Source organism: Syngnathus floridae, chromosome 1 (genome assembly GCF_059516105.1).
Source record: "Syngnathus floridae isolate MCC-2025c chromosome 1, RoL_Sflo_1.0, whole genome shotgun sequence".
NCBI lineage: Eukaryota > Metazoa > Chordata > Actinopteri > Syngnathiformes > Syngnathidae > Syngnathus > Syngnathus floridae.
In genome coordinates, this window is record NC_142413.1 from 2,531,911 (window position 1) to 2,553,779 (window position 21,869).

At 50.4% G+C, this 21,869-nt stretch overlaps 1 protein-coding gene across 4 annotated transcripts; it reads right to left on the reverse strand.

The window, feature by feature from the left end:
- Positions 1-38: 38 nt before the first annotated feature.
- Positions 39-20,534, reverse strand: LOC148403311 (secretory phospholipase A2 receptor-like). 4 transcript variants are annotated; one of them, XM_088365777.1, is made up of 68 exons: positions 20,286-20,534; positions 18,048-18,265; positions 17,876-17,982; positions 17,577-17,692; positions 17,444-17,506; positions 17,212-17,367; positions 17,048-17,127; positions 16,498-16,612; positions 16,366-16,416; positions 15,442-15,662; positions 15,270-15,376; positions 14,965-15,086; positions 14,831-14,893; positions 14,595-14,750; positions 14,419-14,510; positions 13,802-13,916; positions 13,672-13,722; positions 13,424-13,591; positions 13,131-13,244; positions 12,953-13,054; positions 12,464-12,672; positions 12,278-12,390; positions 11,982-12,103; positions 11,845-11,907; positions 11,603-11,758; positions 11,413-11,501; positions 10,871-10,991; positions 10,621-10,656; positions 10,372-10,539; positions 10,158-10,277; positions 9,979-10,089; positions 9,871-9,906; positions 9,523-9,743; positions 9,339-9,451; positions 9,023-9,144; positions 8,888-8,950; positions 8,645-8,800; positions 8,452-8,540; positions 7,855-7,975; positions 7,602-7,637; positions 7,353-7,520; positions 7,098-7,217; positions 6,919-7,029; positions 6,811-6,846; positions 6,141-6,361; positions 5,956-6,068; positions 5,726-5,847; positions 5,591-5,653; positions 5,349-5,504; positions 5,156-5,244; positions 4,639-4,759; positions 4,434-4,469; positions 4,185-4,352; positions 3,965-4,084; positions 3,786-3,896; positions 3,681-3,716; positions 3,411-3,614; positions 3,036-3,182; positions 2,744-2,878; positions 2,514-2,674; positions 2,316-2,439; positions 2,176-2,230; positions 2,041-2,101; positions 1,843-1,976; positions 1,729-1,772; positions 1,479-1,652; positions 1,247-1,401; positions 39-1,175 (listed from the first exon to the last, which is right to left on the reverse strand). In XM_088365777.1, the coding sequence occupies exons 1-68, from the start codon at positions 20,362-20,364 to the stop codon at positions 1,068-1,070; spliced, it is 7,854 nt and encodes a 2,617-aa protein (XP_088221903.1). In that variant the 5' UTR covers positions 20,365-20,534; the 3' UTR covers positions 39-1,067. The 4 variants fall into 4 exon arrangements, with proteins under 4 accessions (XP_088221903.1, XP_088221984.1, XP_088222152.1 ...); XM_088365858.1 differs by lacking the exons at positions 14,831-14,893; positions 14,965-15,086; positions 15,270-15,376; ... (3 more) ...; positions 17,048-17,127; positions 17,212-17,367 and having other exon boundaries at positions 20,286-20,533; XM_088366026.1 differs by lacking the exons at positions 4,434-4,469; positions 4,639-4,759; positions 5,156-5,244; ... (7 more) ...; positions 7,098-7,217; positions 7,353-7,520.
- Between the last annotated feature and the right edge of the window lie 1,335 nt (positions 20,535-21,869).

Genomic DNA, 21,869 nt, shown 5'->3' on the forward strand with positions numbered 1-21,869 from the left:
ATCGAAAAACGTCGGAGAAAAAAAGACCAAACCCTGAATTGTAATCAATAGCTTTTATTTGGAAATTTTTACAACAACAGTGACAACCAATTCTTTTCTGACAGCAGTGATTGATTAAAACACTGCAATCAGTCGTCAAAAATGTAATAAGTGGATACAAATCGACATGGTAGATGCGATAACGTAGCGTCGAGAGAGCGACAGTGAAAACCAACATTTTTCCGACAGCAGCGATGGAGTGGAAAACTGCAGTCAGTCATCAAAAATGCGAGAAGTGGATATAAAATGACAGTGAATTGTAGATGCGGTAAGAGACCATAGAAAATGCTGGAAAATACTGGATTACCCTTCCAGTGACGTTTCTACAGTCGCAGGCATCAGGAACATCGCTCTCTATTGATTCAAAATTCATTATTTGTAATCATACAATCTACAGAAGTTTTTCTTTTGAACTAGAATCAAACAAAAAGCCGTCAAGTCTGGGCGCGCTTTTTAAAGGGCGACGAGGACAAGACAACACGACACGAATAAAAACCAAAGAGTGAACGATAGCAGTAACCGATTTCAAACTTTCATTCCAGCTTCGAGACTATTCTCGTCTCTCCCGTTCTTACGATTTGAAAGCACTGGAATTTCTGAACAATGCGTTTTGCTCCTTGACTCAGTAACTTCACGAAAAGGCAGTCAATAGTTAAGTCGAGCGCGCGCAAAACAAGAGAAAAGGACAAACCGAGTCGAGTCGAGTGTTAGTGAACATAGCACCCTTGTTCACATTGCATCTGGACACGACATCTCGTTGGCTAATAACAGCGAAGCTAAATGCTAAAAACACTTGTGATAAGATAAGTTCTCTCTCCAGGCCTTCGGATATGTTGTAGGCCTTAGCCAGGGACATTTTTTTGGGGGTTTTTATGTTTTTGTGTTTTTTTTTTGTTACAATGGTGATACTATTTCTTTGGAGCAGAGTAGAAAGGGCATTAAATTCTCCGTCTTCGATGACTTGCTTGCATTGTCAATTTTCTCCATGGGCTCTTGGGCCGTTGGGAACCGACACAGCCAGGCGGACTCTACGGCGCCACCTGTGGCTCCGGTGCGGCAATTGGAAAATGCGCTGTGGGCATTTTGCACATGAAGCTGTTGACTCGGGCGCAGGACATTCGCTTCCATCTTCCAGTCTGAAAGAAAACCATCCATTTCAGTGGAGCGCAAAGCTCTTCTTCTTCCCAATGCTCATTGGAGGACGCACCTGCCGTAACACAGCCACGCAGTGTTGGTCGAGGCCGACGCGCTGGATGGGTTCTCCCGCGGCCCAGTGGGTGAAGGTCACCGCGCGGCGGTCCGACCACACCAACGTGCCGGGAAGCGCCAGGTCGTTCAGTCCGGTCCACATGTCGCTGGTTTCTGATGGGAGGGAAAAGAGCTCTCATCCGGTTCTCAGATGTCGACGGGGACTGTTAATCAACGGTCGGGATGCGCACCAAGGTGGGAGACATTTTTCACTGAGGCCTGCTCCACCTCGCTGCGGATGGACACCAGTTCAGCACCGAAACCACGACACACCTGTTGCGCATCAGCCCAGTTCTTTTCCTCGTCAAACGTTTTGTAGCAGAACCCGGCAAACTCCTCCCAGTCAGGTGCCGCGCATCTGGGCTCTGCAGGCGAGACCCCGTGTGAGTTTTAGTCGTCATGACAGTTGGCGTGACCGAAACAAATGGTTTTGGAGCTCACCCCCGTCCGCAAAGGTATAAGACACACCCAGTGGGTTGTTCAAACTACAGATAGGAAAGCGGTCATTAGATGGTGGTTCCTCAGGGGAGTTTTCTGTGAAAGTTGGCCACTCACTCTCTGGAGGTGATCCTGTTCCTGGTGGAGCCCAAGTAAACGTGCTGCCTGGGCGCGCTCATCACAATGCAATCTCCTCCGATGTCGTTCTGAACGACTCCAGCGTGAATGGCGGCCGCGCAGATGTGCGAGTCCTGCATTTACACAAAGTTGCAATCGCATACAAGACCTCGACCAGCGGGTCAGGCAATCACGTACCTCCGAGTAGACCAATGTTCCAGCGACAATGTATTTGCCACAGCCCGGTGGACAGTAGAAGCTGCAGTAGATGCAAATTGTGAAATTGACGACTGGCCGTCATGGTCATGAAACATCGTGTCAGGTGTGACTCACGTCAGCCAATCGGTGATGCGGAGGCTGTTGAACTTTCTGGCGCAGGTGGTCTTATCTGTCGGACAAAAGGCGAGAGTTTGTGGCATGTTTTGGGGTCGTCGTTTTGGGCAACCAAAGCGGCCGCGGATTGCGTTGCTCACCCTCATGTGGGCATCCCAAGATGTCGAAGCGGAGGCCAAATTCTGGACGATTCTCCAGCGGCAGGATGCGGACGTACTGAGCGAACGCGGGCGTCTCAAGCAGATGAGTCCCACCGCCGACGAACTAGAAATCGAATGTTTCCTTGTTTGTTGTGACAAGATGGGAGGATGAGCTCGCGGTCCACTCCCTTGTCTCACCTTCCCGTCCGGGTGTTTGGTCCACTTCTTCCTATCGACGCTCAGTCTCATCTCAAGTGGGATGTCCCAGGAGCGAGTATCGGTGCTATTGCAGCCCTGGGTCACGATCGCCGTCACCTTTCTCTTGTAACCGAGGTTCACCAGGATCCAGCTGCCGAGGGCTGGAGGGGGGCGGACAAAAGAACGCTCAGGAGGAGACCAAAGTGCCAAGCGGTCAATTTTCCACGCACCATTTTTGGACGGCTTCCAGCAGGACTCCCCGTTGAGGCGGGCTTTTTCCGGGGTGGCGTCTTCCATCGAGGAGGAGGCTTTGAAGGAAGAGTCCGCCACGCTGCCGTCGGCGATGCCCAGACTGTCGAGACACACTGAGGACAGCCAAAAGTCATTACAATTCGGAACGGATGCTTCGAATAAAAATCCGGCCACAGAGCCCCTCGTGGGACTCCTTGCATTGGTTTTCCTGGGAATTTGAGGAGTCCTAGATTCAGTGCAGAGCGGAAGATCGCGAGGCGTGAATCCCACCTTTCTGTTCGCAGCTATAGACCATCTGCAGATATTTGGAGGGGGCAGGGCAGAACGCGTCCTCCAAAAGCTCAATGTGGCATCTTTGCTGGCCGTTGCACATTTTCCTGTAGCGAGGGACGATGCCTTCCACTGAGCAGGTGGTCTCTGCAAGTTACAACACGTCGGTGAATATGAGCATCGATGCACTGGAATGAGGAGCCAAACGAGCATCTGAACGGTCGGTAAGCATTGCTTCATTTTCATGAAGTTTCGTAGCAGGCCAAAGTTGTTTGAAGACTTTCAGGAAAAAAACGAGCGAAACGCGTTGAATGGGCCTTCAGAGGTTGGCGGACAAATGCTTTCATTGGCCAATGGTGGATTCTCAGCTCTTACCGTCTTCCAATGAGTCGTCGTTGTCGTCGTCGTCGTCGTCGTCGTCGTCGAATGAGTAGTCGTCGTACGAGTCCTCCTGGCAAACGTCGTCACTCCGCCGACCGTAAAAAGCGGACTGGATGCTGATGCGGCTTTGCTTCGGACCCTCGGCCTCGCACACGAGGTCAGCAGAATGCTTGTTGCAGACAAGGATCTCCTTAAAGCCTGCCAAAGCATCGTCGTGTCATTTTTGTCTCGTGTCGTTTGAAGCCAACGTTCAAGGAGACTTACCGTCATGAGGCTGCTGCGAAGGTTTCGGAACGTTTCCTGCAAGACAAAAGCAAACGACGCGAGTCGGCACGTTGTGAGGATCGGCCGAGCGTCGCCACGTCTTACCTCTTTTCTTGCAGATGTAGCCTCTCTTCTTCCGGCAATCGTCAAACTTCCAGCGGCCGTTGCTTGTGAGCAAGGAAAGACAGGACGCAGCGGAGAGGTCGCCGGGGTCTCCTGGAAGGAGACGACAGATGCTCAGCTCCATTCCTCGCAGACAAACATCGATTGGGTTTTGGAGCCACCTCCGTCCATGACGACGTAACCCAACGGGGATCCGTCAGTCCACCCGCTGCTGTCTTTCGTGATGTTGTTGTTGATGCCCAACCACAGAGAGGGAATGCTTGGCAGAGAAGTGCGCAGACCTTTGGAGGTAAATGGTCAGATGTGCAACAGGAGTTTGAAACAGTGCACGTTGGGGGAATTCAACAGCCCTGATCGCGTCCAGACAGACGGACAGCCTACTTTGTATGAATGCCTGTTCTTGTGAGTCGGTGATGCTGAGCAGGTCTCCTCCGTGGCGGAGGCAGTCGTCTCGCGCCTCCGTCCAGGCCTTGGCGTGCCTGCGTTGGATCAGGTAGCAGAAGTCGGAGGAGGGTCGGTCCTGCCACCAGCCGCACTTTGCACTCCGGCCTGCAAGCGAGAGTCGAGTCACTTGAGGGCAAACGGGCGACGAGAGACCACCGCACGTCGACTGGTGGGTGGGACGCCCACCTGGTGGCGGAGGAAGAAGAAAGTCTTGGACCTTGGCTGCAAGGAAGGAAAAGAGAGGACTCATTAGCACTCTTAGATTTGCCTTAAAATGTAAAGTGCGTTATAAATGAATGTATTTATTTATTTTCATGACTTATTTATTTATCATTATCATTATTATTATTATTATTGAGAAGTGCAAAGTGAGTGGTCGCCATTTGCTGACCTTCTTTACAGATGAATGGCTGAAGATTGGTGCAGGGCCAGTCCTCAAGTTGTCCAGTCTGCGACAAGGCAGCGCAGTCACCCCGTCCGGCCGGCATGTTTGGGACCCACTCGATCTTGCCCTGCGGACGACACGCCGGACGTGACTTTGGCGCGTTTGGTCTCGCTCGCCACCACCGCATTTGCTCCAAAATGATGAGTCCTATCTCCTCCCACTAATCCACACTTTCCCACAGTATGACTTGAATTCATTGGACAAGTTCCATCCACTTAAATCACAACTTGAGTTTCAGACTCAATTCTATATTCTCAGAAACGAGCGACTTTGCACTTCAACCATATATGGTTTATTTTTCACTTCATTCGAATTTATTCTCACAATTTCACAAATTTGTCCTTGTTAATACCCCATCTGATTAACACCTTCAATGTTTATCTCTTCTTGGAACATGACGAGCATTCTTGCCAAAGTCGAACTTTTGACTACTATTGTAGGCCGCTCTAAACGTTTGGCTTACTGCAGGTGTTGCGTCGCTCCACTCAAAGTTGCCCTTGTTCTTCTTGAGTCCCACCCAAGATTGGAATCCTCCTACGTATGGCGCGTGAGCTTGAGGAAATCACAAAAAGCGAGAAGAGCATTCAAAAGTGTCAGACGTTGGGAGGAGGGGGGGGGGGGATAGCTGGCATCGGCAGTTTGACCCTGGCGCTCACCAGCCAAGAATTTGCCCTCGTCCCATGAGAGGACGCTGGCCAGGTGACCTTTCGATTTTTGGCAGAACTTCTCGGCATCCTTCCAAGTGCGCTCCATCCTCCCAAAGTGATAGCAAGAGCCCTTGTACAGGAAGTCGCCAGGGTCGCAGTAGGAAGCTGAAGCCGGCAAGAAACATGGATTACAAAACCACAAGGGGGCGCTGCAGCTATGAAAAGAAAGGAGAAGCGTCGCTGCCACTCACTCTCCACTCGACTGACGCCGAGTCCGTAGTCTTTGTAGGAACACAGCCGTCCCTCCGGGCAGCCTGCAGGAGGACGACGTGATTGCATTTTGTCCTCCTTTCAGCGTCAACATCGACACGGACGTGCACACTTACCATCGGGCGACCTCTCGCACATGTACGGCAAGGAGGATCCGCACGAGCCATATCTCCACTTGCCAGGCTGACTGGAGGTGTGCACACCTTGGTTGACGTACGCGCAGGACTGAAGGTTGGAGCTGTAGAGAAAAGTCATCATAAAAACATACACACCCGCAAAACAGTTTTCCCTTCTTTCTCTGTGCCCCGCCTGACAATGAAAGAACGCAAAGAGGTGACCTTCTTACCTTCCGTCTTGACGCGAGTCCCTGTTGGTGTAGTTCAGCGTCATACTGGTGTCGGACCAAGTCAGCTGCTTTTCCCCCTCTTCAAAAAACTGACACCAGTCCTTGTTGCAGTCCTGCCCAAACCAATCCCGGTTGTCAGTCAACTACCGGCAGCGAGCCAACAGCAGCCTGCGCTCGCGTCTCACCAGATTGGAGAGCCCGATCCAAAAGGGCTCATCGCCCATTTGCTTCTTCACAAAGCTTTCCTCGTAAGACGAGGTGATGGAGACAAGGTCGCCGCCCACCCACAAGCAGTCGTAACGGGCCCCCAGCCACCCGTTGGTTTTCTCCATCTTCTTGTAGCAGTTGGGGCCGTGAGGATTCCATCCGTTTTTGGCGTCACACGATGCCTTGGGATCGATCAATGCTGATAAAACAGCAAAGTTAGTTGCCTTGCTCATTTTTCAACGTTTGGTGAAAAGCAGAAAGTCAGCAAACAGGTAACAATGCAGTCCCTCGACCCAATTCAGTTTTTGCCAAATTGCGTCGCCTGCTTGACTGGCAATCCGCGACTGACAAGTCTTTAGAAGGACACGACCATTGAAGGCTATTCGCAGTCACAAGAGATAAACAGGGCCGGTTTCAAGATGCTGAACGATCTCAAAGAACCAACTCGGGCTGCCGCAAATGATTATTTAGCTCATGGGCGAGTCACCCATGGTACAGGCACTATTGAACGGCGAGCAGCTGATCTTGCACAACCTTCATTCGCTTACAACCTGAATTCTTTACGCTAGGAAAATAAAAAAAGAAGGCAAGCGTCGTCACGTCATTTTTGTCTCGTGTCGTTTGAAGCCACTGTTCAAGGAGACGTACCGTCATGAGGCTGCTGCGAAGGTTTCGGAACGTTTCCTGCAAGACAGAAACCAAAGAAGCGAGTCAGCACGTTGTGAGGATCGGCCGAGCGTCGCCGCCGCGTCTTACCTCTTTTCTTGCAGATGTAGCCTCTCTTCTTCCGGCAATCGTCAAACTTCCAGCGGCCGTTGCTTGTGAGCAAGGAAAGACAGGACGCAGCGGAGAGGTCGCCGGGGTCTCCTGGAAAGAGACGACAGATGCTCAGCTCCATTCCTCGCAGACAAACATCGATTGGGTTTTGGAGCCACCTCCGTCCATGACGACGTAACCCAACGGGGATCCGTCAGTCCACCCGCTGCCGTCGTTCGTGATGTTGTTGTTGACGCCCAACCACAGAGAGGGAGCGCTCGGCAGAAAAGTGCGCAGACCTTTGGAGGTAAATGGTCAAATGAGTTTGAAACGGTCCACATTGGGGGAATTTAACAGCTCTGATCGTGACCGGATAGACAGACAGACAGACAGACAGACAGACAGACAGACAGACAGACAGACAGACAGACTACCTTGTATGAAGGTGTGTTCTTGTGAGTCGGCGATGCTGAGCAGGTCGCCTCCGCGGCGAAGGCAGTCGTCCCGCGCCTCCTCCCAAATCTTGGTGCGCTTGCGTTGAATCAGGTAGCAGAAGTCGGAGGAGGATCGCTCCAGCCACCAGCCGCACTTTGCGCTCCAGCCTGCAAGCGAGAGTCGAGTCACTTGAGGGCGAACGGGCGACGAGAGACCACCGCACGTTGACTGGCGAGTGGGACGCCCACCTGGCGGCGGAGGAAGAAGAAAGTCTTGGACCTTGGCTGCAAGGAAGGAAAAGAGAGGACACGTTAGCATTCTTAGCTTTGCCTTAAAAAGTAAAGTGCTTTTCAAATGAAATTTGATATATACATTTATTTATTTATTTATTTATTTGTTTTTTAACTTTTACTATGCATTAATTAATTTTATTTATTAATTAATTATTATGATGATGATTATTATTGAGAAGTCCAAAGTAAGTGGTCGTCATTTGCTGACCTTTTTTACAGATGAATGGCCGAGCATTGGTGCAGGGCCGGTCCTCAAGTTGTCCAGTCTGCGACAAGGAAGCGCAGTCGCCACGTCCTGCCGGCCCGTCTGGGGCCCACTCGATGTTGCCCTGCGGACGACACGCCAGACGTGACTTTGGCGCGTTTGGTCTCGCTCGCCGCCACCGCATATGCTCCGAAATGATGAGTCCTCTCTCCTCCCACTAATCCACACTTTCCCACAGCGTGACTTGAATTCATTGGAAAATTTCCCTCCACTTAAATAACAAGTTAAGTTTCAAACTCAATTTTACATTCTCAGAAATGAGCGACTTTGTCCTGTGAAATTCTGCACTTGAACCATATATGATTTCTTTTTTCACTTCATTCGATTTTATTCTCATAATTTCACAACTTTGTCCTTGTTATTGCTCCACCTGATTAACACCTCCAATATTGATCTCTTCTTGAACATTCTACCCAAAGTCTAACTTTTGTTCCTCTTGTTTTGCGAAAATTTGGCTTTTGTCCTCACTTGGACTTTTTGCCTTCTGATATGACACCTTCATTCTGGGCCAGTGACAACTTTTGCAGACGTTTGGCTTACTACAGGTGTTGCGTCGCTCCACTCAAAGTTGCCCTTGTTCTTCTTGAGTCCCACCCAAGATTGGAATCCTCCTACGTATGGCGCGTGAGCTTGAAGAAATTACAAAAAGCGAGAAGAGCATTCAAACATGTCAGACGTTGGGAAATGCGGGGGGGGGGATAGCTGGCATTGCCAGGTTGACCCTGGCGCTCACCAGCCAAGAATTTGCCCTCGTCCCATGAGAGGACACTGGCCAGGTGACCCTTCCATATTCCGCAGAACGTCTCGGCCCCCTCCCAAGTTCGCATCACCCCCTCAAAGTGATAGCAAGAGCCCTTGTACAGGAAGTCGCCAGTGTCGCAGTAGGAAGCTGAAGCCGGCAAGAAACACGGATTACAAAACCACAAGGGGACATTGGACAGTGTGAAAAGAAAGGAGAAGCGTCGCTGCCACTCACTCTCCACTCGATGGTAGCCCAGTACGTAGTCTTTGTAGGAACATAGCTGTCCCTCCGGGCAGTCTGCAGGAGGACGACGTGATTGCATTTTGTCCTCCTTTCACCGCCAACAATACAACGGTCGTGCACACTTACCATCGGGCGACCTCTCGCACATGTACGGCAAGGAGGAGCCGCACGATCCATGTCTCCACTTGCCAGGCTGACTGGAGAGGTGCACACCTTGGTTGACGTAGGCGCAGGACTCGACGTTGGAGCTGTCGCGGAAAAGTGGGGAAAAATGAGACACGCCTCTCAGAAACGGTCCAAATCGGAGGCTTTTCCCATCTTTCTCGGCAAAAGACAATTTCACGTCAATACATGTGCTCTCCCAAATTTCGCAAATGGGTTCCATCATCTCGCCATGTGCCCTGGCTGACAATGAAAGGACGCAAAGGGGTGACCTTCTTACCTTCCGTCTTGACGCGAGTCCCTGTTGGCGTAGGTCGGCGTCACACCGGTGTCGGACCAAGTCAGCGGTTTTTCTCCTGCTTCGGAAAACTGACACCAGGCCTCGTCGCAGTTCTGCAGAGTCCAAAGCCGTTGTCAATGGCGTAGCAATAGCCAGCCAACGGCCGCTAGCACTTTGGTCTCACCAGATTGGAGAGTCCGATCCAGAAGGCCTTGTCGCCCATTTGCTTCTTCACGAAGCTTTCCTCGTAAGACGAGGTGATGGAGACAAGGTCGGCGCCCTCCCACAAGCAGTCGTAACGGGCCCCCAGCCACCCGTTGGTTTTCTCCATCTTCTTGTAGCACTTGGAGCCGTGAAAAGTCCATCCGTTGACTGTGTCACATGGTGACTCACGATCGGTTAATGCTGATGAAAGAGCAAAATTCTCTTGGTCAATTTGCAGCTTTTTGTGAAAAACACAAATTCACCAAACAGACAAGAATGCCGTCATCGTCATGTCAGTTTTGTCTCCCGTTGTTGGAAGGAGACGTACCGTCATGAGGCTGCTGCGGCAATTTTGGAATGTCTCCTGCAAGACAGAAGCCAAAGAAGCGAGTCAGCACGTTGTGAGAATCGGCCGGGCGTCGCCGCCGCGTCTTACCTCTTTTCTTGCACATGTAGCCTCTCTTCTTCCGGCACTCGTCAAACTTCCAGCGGCCGTTGCCGGGGAGAAAGGAAAGACAGGACGCAGCAGAGAGGTCGCCGGGGTCTCCTGGAAAGAGATGACAGATGCTCAGCTCCATTCCTCGCAGACAAACATCGATTGGGTTTTGGAGCCACCTCCGTCCGTGACGACGTAACCCAGCGGGGATCCGTCAGTCCACCCGCTGCCGTCGTTCGTGATGTTGTTGTTGACGCCCAACCACAGAGAGGGAGCGCTCGGCAGAAAAGTGTACAGACCTTTGGAGGTAAATGGTCAAATGTGGAACAAGAGATTGAAACAGTGCACGTTGGGGGAATTCAACAGCCCTGATTGCGACTACGGACAGCCTACTTTGTATGAATGCCTGTTCTAGTGAGTCGGTGATGCTGAGCAGGTCGCCTCCGCGGTGAAGGCAGTCGTCTCGCGCCTCCTTCCAGGCCTTGGTTGGCCTGCGTTGGATCAGGTAGCAGAAGTCGGAGGAGGATCGCTCCAGCCACCAGCCGCACTTTGCGCTCCAGCCTGCAAGCGAGAGTCGAGTCATTTGAGGGCAAACGGGCGACGAGAGGCCACCGCACGTCGACTGGCGAGTGGGACGCCCACCTGGCGGCGGAGGAAGAAGAAAGTCTCGGACCTTGGCTGCAAGGAAGGAAAAGAGAGGACACATTAGCACTCTTAGATTTGCCTTAAAATGTAAAGTGCTTTTCAAATGAAATTTGATATACATTTATTTATTTATTTATTTTTTAAATTTTTATTATGCATGAATGAATTGTATTTATTTATTAATTAATTATTATGATGATGATTATTATTGAGAGGTGCAAAGTGAGCGCTCGTCTCATTTGCGGACCTTTTTTACAGATGAATGGCTGACTTTTAGTGCAGGGCCAGTCCTCAAGTTGTCCAGTCTGCGACAAGGCAGCGCAGTCACCCCGTCGGGCCGGCCTGTTTGGGAACCACTCGATGTTGTCCTGCGGACGACGCGCCAGACGTGAGCACATTTTTTTCCAAAGTCCTATTTTCCTCCCACTCGTCAATATTTTCTCAAAGCAAATCTATCTCATTGTCGTCAATTTACGACTATTTTCCAGTCAAAGCACAATTTGCGTTTCAGACGCAAACCGTTTTCATTTGATTCTCCTCGAAGTCCCACTCTGACCTGTGAACTTCGGCGCTTTGATCATTTCATTCAAGTTTTCCAGTGAAGGACTATCTTAGTTTCAAAGAACCCCAACGTTGGGCATTTTTCTCTTCCTCCAACCGGACCAAATGTCGTTTTTTCCCCTTCTAATTCAGTCCAAATTTGTTCTGCTGCAATGAGCCTTCCGAAATGACACCTTCATTCTGGGCCAGTGACAACCTTTGTAAAGTGCTCCAAACCGTTGCGCTTACCGCAGGTGTTGCGTCGCTCCACTCAAAGTTTCGCTTGTTCTTCTTGAGTCCCACCCAAGATTGCAAACCTCCTACATGTGGCGCGTGAGCTGGAGGAAATCATAGAAAGCGAGAAGAGCATTCAAACGTGTCAGACGTTGGGAGGGGGGGGGGCGATAGTTGGCATCGGCAGTTTGACCCTGGTGCTCACCAGCCAAGAATTGGCCATCGACCAGTGAGCGGACGCTGGTCAGTTGACCTTTCCAGTCTTGGCAGAACTTCTCGGCCTCCTTCCAAGTGCTCTCCATTCCCCCAAAGTGATAGCAAGAGCCCTTGTACAGGAAGTCGCCAGGGTCGCAGTAGGAAGCTGAAGCCGGCGAGAAACATGGATTACAAAACCACAAGGGGGCGCTGCAGCTATGAAAAGAAAGAAGAAGCGTCGCTGCCACTCACTCTCCACTCGACTGACGCCGAGTCCGTAGTCTTTGTAGGAACACAGCCGTCCCTCCGGGCAGGCTGCAGGAGAATGAGGCGATTGCGTTTTTCTCCTCCGAGCGTGCGTCAACAATTCAACGGACGTGCACCCTTACCGTCGGGCGACCGCTTGCACATGTACGCCAAGGAGGATCCGCACGGGCCATGTCTCCACTTGCCAGGCTGACTGTTGGGGTGCACCCCTTGGTTGACGTAGGCGCAGGAAGCAACGTCGGACCTGTCGGTGAGAAGCCGTGAAAAGCCAGAGCCACATCCCACAAAGGGGCCGATTGGAAGGCTCCTTGCTCGTCGTCCTTGTGCGCTCGCTCAGGTTTTGCAGACGGGTTCCATCATCTGGCCGTGTGCCCCGCCCGCCTGACAATGAACGGACACAAAGAGGTGACCTTCTCACCTTGTGTCTTGACCTGAGTACCAGTTGGCGTAGGTCGGCATCACAGCGGTGTCGGACTGAGTCAGCTTCTTTTCTCCCGCTTGAAAAAACTGACACCAGGTCTCGTTGCAGTTCTGCAGAGTCCAAACCCGTTGTCAGTCAACTCACTACCAGTAGCCAGCCAAGTGCCGCTCGCTTGCGCCTCACCAGATTGGAGCGTCCGATCCAGAAGGGCTTGTCGCCCATTTGCATCTTCGCAAAGATTTCCTCGTAAGGCGAGACGATGGAGACCAGGTCGCCGCCCTCCGAGACGCAGTCGTAACGAGCCCCCAGCCAACCGTTGGTTGTCTCCATCTTCTTGTAGCAGTTGGAGGCGAAGCGGTGCCACCCTTTGGTCCAATCACATGTCTGAATGACTGAGAATAGAATGGAATAGAATAGAATAGAATAGATCTTTATTATCATTGCTACATGTACAACGTTTTGGGACTATTGTGACGTAAGAGCGCCGTGGTTTTTGTATTTGGCGAAATGAGGGTCTGCCACAAACCAGCAGAGCTCGCCTTTTATTCCGTTTCAGCCAATTGCGTCACCCGCATCAGCACTGACGTCAGACCAAAAAACGAGCCATCGCCATTTCGGTCCTCCGATCTGATGACACGCGTTGGGCAGAATGGACCGAGCGCCTTGTCTTACCTCGTCTCTTGCAGACGTAGCCGCGCTTCTCCTCGCAATCGCCGACTTCCGGGCCGCCCTCGCCGCCGAGTAAGGAGTTGCAGCCTGGGCCGGAGGGGTCACCTGGAAGGAGACGGCAGACGCTCAGCGCTCCTCCACGGAAACGGACGTCTTCCGGCCAGGTTTTAGAGCCACCCACCTGCGGCGGCCAACTGGACGGAATTGGGTGAGGATCGGGCCGACCGCTCGCTGCCGTCTTCGACCGTGGTGTCGTTGGTGTCCAACCACAAAGAAGCGTTGTTTGGCAGAAGACCTTTGGGTCAAAGGTCAACACGGTTGAAACATCTCACAGGCGCATGTGCTTAACCGTAATGAAGTGCGGATGACGTCTGGCTCGTGTCCATTTCTTTGGATTGAAAGACACTTGGCAAAGTTTGGTGCTCCCTCGATTCCAATTCTTTCATCAAGCACATTAGATTGTGGACAGCCTACCTTGGACGAAGGCGTGTTCCTGCGAGTCGGCGAAGCCGAGCAGGTTGCCGTTGAGGCGGGCGCACTTGTCTCGCGCCTCCTTCCAGGTCTTGGTGGGCTTGGAGTTGATCAGGTAGCAGAAGTCGTTGGCGGGGTTCTCCTGCCACCAGCCGCACTTTGCGCTCTTGCCTGCGAGCGAGACTCGGGTCAGGTCACTTGAGGGCAAATGGCATTTTGCATGTGGGCTGCAGGGTGGGACGCCCACCCACCTGATGCTGATGTCGGCGTCAGAAGATGCGGAAGGATGTCTCTGGCCTTGCCTGCAAGGATGTGAGAGGGATCAAACATGAGAGAGCGCCAAGAAGACAAAGGGCAAATGAGAGGTCGTGACTTGCCGACCTTTTTGACAGATGGATGGACGAAGGGTATCGCACTGGGTCAGGTGAGCTTTACCATCAAATGCCAATTTGGAGCAATCAGATGATCTGTATGAATTATACCACGGGACATCATCCTGCGGGGGGGGGGGGGGGCAGGACAAAGGGAGTGCGACTTGAGTGGGTTAGTTGTTGCAGTTGTTCCGATGGCCTCCCAGCAAATCCCTTCAAAGTCACTCTATTGATTCGAATCTCTCCAATTCAGTTTCATCACCTCTTTCTCACAATCAGAATTCAGATTGAAAGGTTTCAATGAAAAAATGTTGCCCTGCAAGACGAGCGGTGGGTGCACTTTCATTCGATTGATCACTATGGTGGTGATCCTCATTGAATCCTCATCGAATGAAAAAACACGTTTGTCTTGCAACACCGCTCAAGGCAAGTCCAATTCAAATCAAACCAAACCATTTGACAGGCAGAGCGAGCGAGCGAGCGAGCATGCTTGTCCGATTTGTCCTTCTAACTCAAAACAACTTTGTTCCGCTAAAATCCCACTTTTTAACATGACGGCTTCATTCTGGCCCATTGACAACTTTTTGGACCTCGATCTGGTGCACACAGGTAAGGTAGGTCACTTACGAGAGATGATGTGTCGCTCCACTCAAAGTTGCCATTGTTCTTCTTGAGTCCCAGCCAAGCCAACCATCCATGTCCATCTCGTCGCACGTGAGCTTGAGGAGAGCGGAACAAAGACTTGTTGTGAAACATTGCCGGTCCATTGCTGGCCTGCTCATTTTGCCTTGGCGCTCGCTCACCAAACAAGAATTGTCCGACAACCGGTGAGTGGACGCTGGCCAGGTGACCTCCCTTCTTCTTGCAGAAAGCCTCAGCCTCTTGCCAGGTTTTACGTGTCCCATCAAAACGGTAACAAGAGTCCTCGTACAGGAACTCGCCAGAGTCGCAGAAGGAAGCTGAAAACCAAAAGAACCTCGTTAGAAAAGCACAAGGAGACGCTGCGGGCGGAGAAAGAAGAAGCGTGGCTGCCGCTCACTGTCAACTCGTCTGTATCGGTAACCCAAGTCTTTGTAGGAACACGGCCATCCGTCCGGGCAGTCTGCAGGAGGACGACGTGATTGCAATTTTCCTCCTTCCAGCGTCAACATCGACACGGACGTGCACACTTACCATCGGGCGACCACTTGCACATGTACGCCAAGGAGGATCGGCACGAGCCATGTCTCCACTTTCCAGGATGATTGTAGAGGTCCGCACCTTGGTTGACGTAGGCGCAGGAAGCAACGCTGGAGCTGTCGGGGAAAAGTGGGGGAAAATGAGACCCACCACAAGCCAAATTGGAGTTGATTCTCCTCTTTTCGGATCAAGAGAAAACAAAAGCTGTCTTTGGACCTGCTCACACATTTTTGGAAAGGGTTCCAAAATGTTCCTGTGCATCTTGCCTGACGCCGAACGCAAAGAGGTGACCTTCTTACCTTCCGTCTTGACGTGGGTCCCAGTTGGTGTAGTCCGGCGTCATACTGGTGTTGGACCACGTCAGCTCCTTTCCTCCCGAAAATTCACACCAATCCTCATCGCAGTCCTGCCGAAACCAATCCCGGTTGTCAATGGCGTACCAAGGGCGAGCCAACAACACTTTGGTCTTACCAGATTGGAGAGTCCGATCCAGAACGGCTCGTCGCCCATTTGCTTCTTCACAAAGTCTTCCTCGTCCTCGGAGGTGATGGAAACAAGGTCGCCGCCCTCCCAGAGGCAGTCGTAACGAGCCCCCTGCCAACCGTTGGTCGGCGCCATCTTCTTGTAGCAGTGGGAGCCGTGAAGGGTCCATCCGACTTTTGCGTTACATGTCGCCTCAGGAATGATTGGTGCTGATGAAAGAGCAAAGTTGCCTTGGTCATTTGTCAGCGTTTGGCGGAAAAACACAAATTGAGCAAAGAGACAAGAAGGAAGTGGCTGCCAAATTGCGTCACCTGCACGACTGACAATAATACAATATGAGCTCAATCAACTGGAACGTAAGCGTTGCGCAGAGGCTGAGATCAACCGGAGTCCAATTCCCTGTTGGCCGTGCACAAAGTTGGTCAATAAAGCCAATTCTGATTCTGAAATCATCTATCCTCAAAAAATCAACAAGGCCCTTTTTTCCTTTCTTCTCACGATCGTCATCAACCCTTTTCAAGATGCTGAATAATTCCAAGGACATGTCAAAGGATGGAGGGAATTCAGTCCACTTCAGTCTGACACGCTTTCGTCGCAAACAGTAACGCGGCCATAACGTAGTGTGTGCGCTGTCCGTCTTTTTTTTCCATTTGGCTTTTCTATTTCGTGTGTCAAATGTTCACATAACCCAATTGATTACATGTGGATAGGTAGTATTATTATTTGGATGAGTGAAAGGCAATTCATTTGGAAGCAGTTGTGTGGCCTTGGAATCCCCCCCCGCCACCCTCCCTTTGCTTTTCCTCACCGGCCTCTGCTGTCTCCCCCCCCCCTTGCCTACCCGGAGCAGGGGAGGGAGGGGCGGGCGGGCGAGAGGAGAGAGAGGGCTGCGACCCTGTGTGGGACTCCCACCTGATTCTGATGTCGGCGCCACACGAAACTCGAAGGAATCTCTGGCCTTGCCTGTAAGGACGACGTGAGAGGATCAAATATGAGAGAGCAACCAGAAGACAAAGGGCAAATGAGAGCTCGCGACTTTCTCACCTTTTTGACAGATGGGTGGGAAAACCTCGTGGCAAGGCCACATGCCAACGTCACCAGTCCACAGCAATTGGGCGCAGCCGTCACGTTCGTATCCTGTACGCCACGGGACGTCATTCTGCGGCGGGAGGACACAGCGGGTGGGCGTGACTTGAGCGTGTTAGGTGTTGCAGCTGCTCACATGGCTTTCCAGCAAATTCCTTCAAAGTCACTGTATTGATTGAAATCTCTCCGATTCATTTTCACAACCGCTTTCTCACAATCAGACTTGTTGCCATATTCAGCCTGACAAATGTTTCCCTGGAAAATGAAAGGTGCACTTGGATTCTACTGATCACTTCATTGTTTTTTCCATCTCAATGATCATTTGAATCGTCATCAAATGAAAAAACCCGTTTGTCTTGTAACACATTCAAATCAAACCATTTGACAGGGAGAGCATTCTTGTCAGATTTGTCCTCCTAATTCAGCACAACTCCCTTCTGCTCAAATGACACTTTTTAACCTTTGCCCTCTTTTTTGGACCCCGATCTGTTGCGCACTTGTCACTTACTGTGGTTGATCTGTCGGTCCACTCATATTTGCCGTTGGTCTTCTTGAGTCCCACCATATTCCACCAATATCGCATGTGAGCTTGAGGAGAGCAGAACAAAGACTTGTTGTGAAACATTGCCGGTCCATTGCTGGCCTGCTCATTTTGCCTTGGCGCTCGCTCACCAGCCAAAAATTCTCCGTCAACCAGTGAGTGGACGCTGGCCAGGTGACCTCCCTTCTTCTTGCAGAAATCCTCAGCCGCTTGCCAGTTTGACGGGGGGCCCTCAAAATGGTAACAAGAGTCCTTGTACAGGAAGTCGCCAGAGTCGCAGAAGGAAGCTGAAACCCAAAAGAACCTCGTTAGAAAACCACCAAAAGAGGGTGCGGTGTGAAACGAAGCGTCCTTGCCACTTACTCTCCAGTTGATAGGAAATGGAAGCAGATTCTTTGCGGGAACAGGTACGTCCATTCGAGCAGGCTGCAGAAAGATGACGTAGTTGCGCTTTGCTTCTTTCAGCGTCAACATTACAACGGGGGTTCAGACTTACCGGCGAGCGACCGCTCGCACATGTACGCCAGTGAGGACTGGCACGATCCATGTCTCCACTTGCCAGGCTGATGGCGCGCACCTTGGTTGACGTAGGCGCAGGACTCAACGTCGGCGCTGTCGGGGAAAAGTGGGGGAAAATGAGACACACGACAGGCCAATTTGGAGTTGATTTTCCTCTTTTCGGATCGAAAGAAAACAAAAGCTGTTTTTGAACCTGCGCACACATTTTTGGAAAGGGTTCCAAAATGTTCCTGTGCATCTTGCCGGACACGGAACGCAAAGAGGTGACCTTCTTACCTTCCCTTTTGACGCGTGTCCCAGTTGGTGTAGTCCAGCGTCAGACTGGTGTTGGTCCAAGTCAGCTCCTTTTCTCCCGAAAATTCACACCAGTCCTCATCGCAGTCCTGCCGAAACCAATCCCGGTTGTCAATGGCGTACCAAGGGCGAGCCAACAGCACTTTGGTCTTACCAGATTGGAGAGTCCGATCCAGAACGGCTTGTCGCCCATTTGCCGCTTCACAAAGTCTTCCACGGTCTCGTCGGCGAAGGAGACAAGGTCGGCGTCCTCTAAGGTGCAGTTGTAACGAGCCCCCTGCCAACCGTTGGTTGCCTCCATCTTCTTGTAACAGTGGGAGCCGTGAAGAGTCCATCCGTGGGCTGTGTCACATGTCTTAAGATTGGTTATTCCTGATGAAACAGCAAAGTTGCCTTGGTCATTTTTCAGCATTTGGTGAAAAGGAGAAATTCAGCAAACAGACAAGAATGAAGTCAAAATGAGTTTTTTTCAAATTGCGTCACCTGCATGACTGACTTGGGCATTAAAGGACTATTAGCCTGAGAGCATAAACATTGCTTTTTTTTTTTTTCATGCTGAATAATTTCAGGAACTGTTGCCCATGTCTAAAAATGGAGGAAATTCATTCCTCTTGTTTCATTGTGACCTTTGGACAGAGAAAAGTTTGTTTTTTTACTTAAGTACTGCCCACGTCAAAAGAGTCCACATCCGACTTTTTATTTTTATTTTCATCTATCGCCAAAAGATACGTTTGCATTCTATGCAAAGGAAGACGTCTTGACAAGTCACGCCGCTTTTTTTTTAACACAGGTACCGAACAATTCAAGCGTACTGTTTTTTCCGGTAGTTACAAAAAAAAAAAAAAAAGATTTCATGCCCAGTTACAAGTTTGTTTTTTCAAATTGCGTCACCTGCATGACTGACAATAATATGAAATAAACCAACTAAAATAATATATTCACCCAAAAAATCAGCAAGACACATTTTTGTCACGAGATAACAGTTTCAAGAAGCTGAATGATTTCAAGGACAGTTGCACATGTCGAAAAAGGGAAGAAATACAGTCCACTTGTATCATTCTACCGCCACTCGGGGAGAGAACAAGTTTTTTTTTTTTTTTTTTTTTTAACTCGACTCCTGCCCGCAGGATGGCGCTGGAAGTCAACAAATTCCACTTGCAACTGTTTTCTTTTCATCAATTACCAAAAGCTACTTTGACAAAAAGGAAGACGTGTTGGAATTTCACGTCTCTTGTAACAAATCTTCGTGACAATCGTTTCCTTTGCCCCACCGCCCACACACGCTCCAGTGCAACGTATTTGCCCCCCCCCCCTCTTTTTTCTTTTTTTTTTTTAATAAAAAAAAAAATGCAATGTGTGGTTGCAAATATTAAAGCCAATAGTGGTGCTGTTGTCTTGCTAACTTACGCGTGTGCACGTCGCTATAAACGCAGACAGACGTTTTGGTTGATTTTATTTGGAGGGATGGACTTGTTTGTCTGTGCCACGTTAACATCAAAGTGGATCAAATGATATAGTTGCGTCGGTTGCATGTCCTACTCGATATGAAACATTGTTCGGTGGCAAGAAGAGAGCAGGGAGGGCTCTGGATTCACTCCATCACTATTCAAATGATTATTTGATCGCTTATGCTTAGCGCCACATGGAATAAACGACTTTTGTTGCAGACCGGACGGACGTCGTCATTACTCATAAGTACAACCTTTGCTTATTTCCAAGACAGTATGTGGGGAGAAAAACGGAGTTTGCCTCTCCAACAAAGTGACACGCAATTTTGTCCTCACTGGGGCTCTTTTACTCCCCAAACATATTTGATAAGTGTCTATGTTGAGGACTTGCTGTATATCATCCTCCCTGTGATATTGGGGTTCTCGCATGTTCATATTTAACAATTGCGATCATTTTCTTCTGCTCTGTCACTTCAGTTAAGGAATCCTTCTAAGATTCGTTTCCTCGCAAACTTCTGTCTCTCGAGTTGCCGTGCGCATTTGGGCGAGGGAGGGGGGGGGGTGGGGTGGGGTTGGAATTTGCCATTGTGTCTCGCAATCAATGTCAGCTTGTTAAAGAAGCATAAAAATCAGGTAAAAAAGACTCTTTGCACTCAGAACGCAAAGCTTACGTGCACAAGAGCAAGCGCTGTTACATCCATTTGAAAAGAACTCCATTTGGGTCAAAAAGTGGACCGAATTTGGGTTGAAAATCAAACCAAACTCTTTTGCGCAGAACAGTCCATTTAGTACAAAAAGTCCTCAAATGGCAAAACGCCCCACAGTTAAGACCAATTCACCCAGCTTTCTAAGTCGGTCCAATTTGGAACCCGGCGGCGGATCCGCACTGCCATCCGAAGCGCACAAGTTCTTCCAAAGTTAGACATTTTGGTCGATGTACTCACCGTCTGCGCAGCTGTACAACATCCATACAACGCAAGACAGGAGAACCAGCGCCAGGCGCGCGGCCGGCGGGCTCATCATGGCCTCGGCGCTATTGAACGCAGAAATCTCGGTGTGGTGCACGCACTCGTTCCGCTCGAAACAAGGACAGCCGCCCGCTGGACAGGCGCTCAATCGCTCGGCTGCGGCCTCTGCGGCTGCTGCTGCTGCTGCTGCTGCTGCTGCTGCTGCGGCTGCGGCTGCTGCTCGGCCCCCACCTTCGCGAGTAACGCACCTTGGAAGAGCGCGTTCCCGCGGAGACGTGTGCACGTCTGGAACGCGATATCAATTTGGCCACCTTTGTCCAGACTTTGGACACCACTTTGATTTTATTCGCTATGGGAAAGAGGGGACGCAAGCGAAAAAGGGGGACAACCTTTGGGGTCACTTCAACCTACGTTTTAAAGTGAAGCCAAGTCATGTGTAAAAGTATTTTGTGTTTTTTACTCGACATCAGTCAAAATGGCATCAGCTCTTGACAACGTCGAAAACATTGGCTCACTCAATCAGCCGACATTTTCTCATCACATCAGGGGGGGATTGCTTGGGAAAAAAGGCAAATGAGCAGGTTGTCGCGGAGCAGGAAGGATGGCTTCCGAAAAGGTACCGGCGGTTTTTAACCAAGGCGGTGTCCAGTGGCGTGCGGGGACCATTTTTCAGCCCGGGAGTTTCAAATCCAACCGGCCCAATGGCAGGCGCACAGAATAGTGGAATACCGCCGCCGCGTCACTTGACTCCATTATATTTAAGCGCTGACCGACAGAAAATAAAAAAAAGATGATACATCATTCAAATATATAATAAATAGGCTACTGTAGCAGTTGAATTATGTTTTATGTTCAAGATTTTTTTATTCGCCACGATTGAGCGTGCCAAACAAGGAATTTGACTTTGGTACATCACAGCCTCTGTTCAACATTTAGGTGACTAAGAACACTCAGGACGTGTGAAAAATGACAAATATTCCCAAACATTCCTATTATTTTCCATGATAAACAGTGTATTTATCTTCTAAAATGCACGGTGAATAGCTAGGAGAGCATCCAAGACTGATAGTAGCCTACGAAGTAGCCCGTGTGGTACCCTAAGCCCCTAACTAAGCCTCCTCTGCGGTTGGTCTTCTTGAAAACATATTTGTGAGCTCGGCACACTTGGCAGCATAAAGCCTTTCGTTTTTGTATTCCAGCTTTATCCGCTTTTTCCCGTCCGTCCGTCCGTCCGTCCGTCCGTCCGTCCGTCGTCTAATTCACTGGCTCCACCTCTTTGGTACGCCTAGTGTCATCCGGTCATGAAGCTCAATTCGACTCTACCAACGTCAATGAGTGCGGGGGCGGGCGGTTGAACATGCAATGGTATACCCCAACGCTAGGCACGGGAAAGAGAACTTTGATGCAAAAAAGGTGTTCTATGACATTGTGTGGTGGATTTTGTTGGATTTAAAAAACAAACAAACATTGATTCAACGGAATTGGGTCGTAGCCCATAAATGATGGGCCGGCCCCACCGCCTTCCCTTCAACTCGCGTCATCCAGACGCACAAGCTACCT

What these genes read in the sequence shown, in the direction of transcription:
- LOC148403311 (XM_088365777.1), bottom strand. Translation starts at nt 20,364, where the DNA reads ATGATGAGCCCGCCGGCCGCGCGCCTGGCGCTGGTTCTCCTGTCTTGC. An exon ending in GCCATTCATCTGTAAAAAAG is followed by an intron (nt 10,657 to 10,870) that starts GTCCGCAAATGA and finishes CCTTCCTTGCAG; the next exon opens with CCAAGGTCCGAGACTTTCTT. An exon ending in CCAAACACCCGGACGGGAAG is followed by an intron (nt 2,440 to 2,513) that starts GTGAGACAAGGG and finishes TTCGATTTCTAG; the next exon opens with TTCGTCGGCGGTGGGACTCA.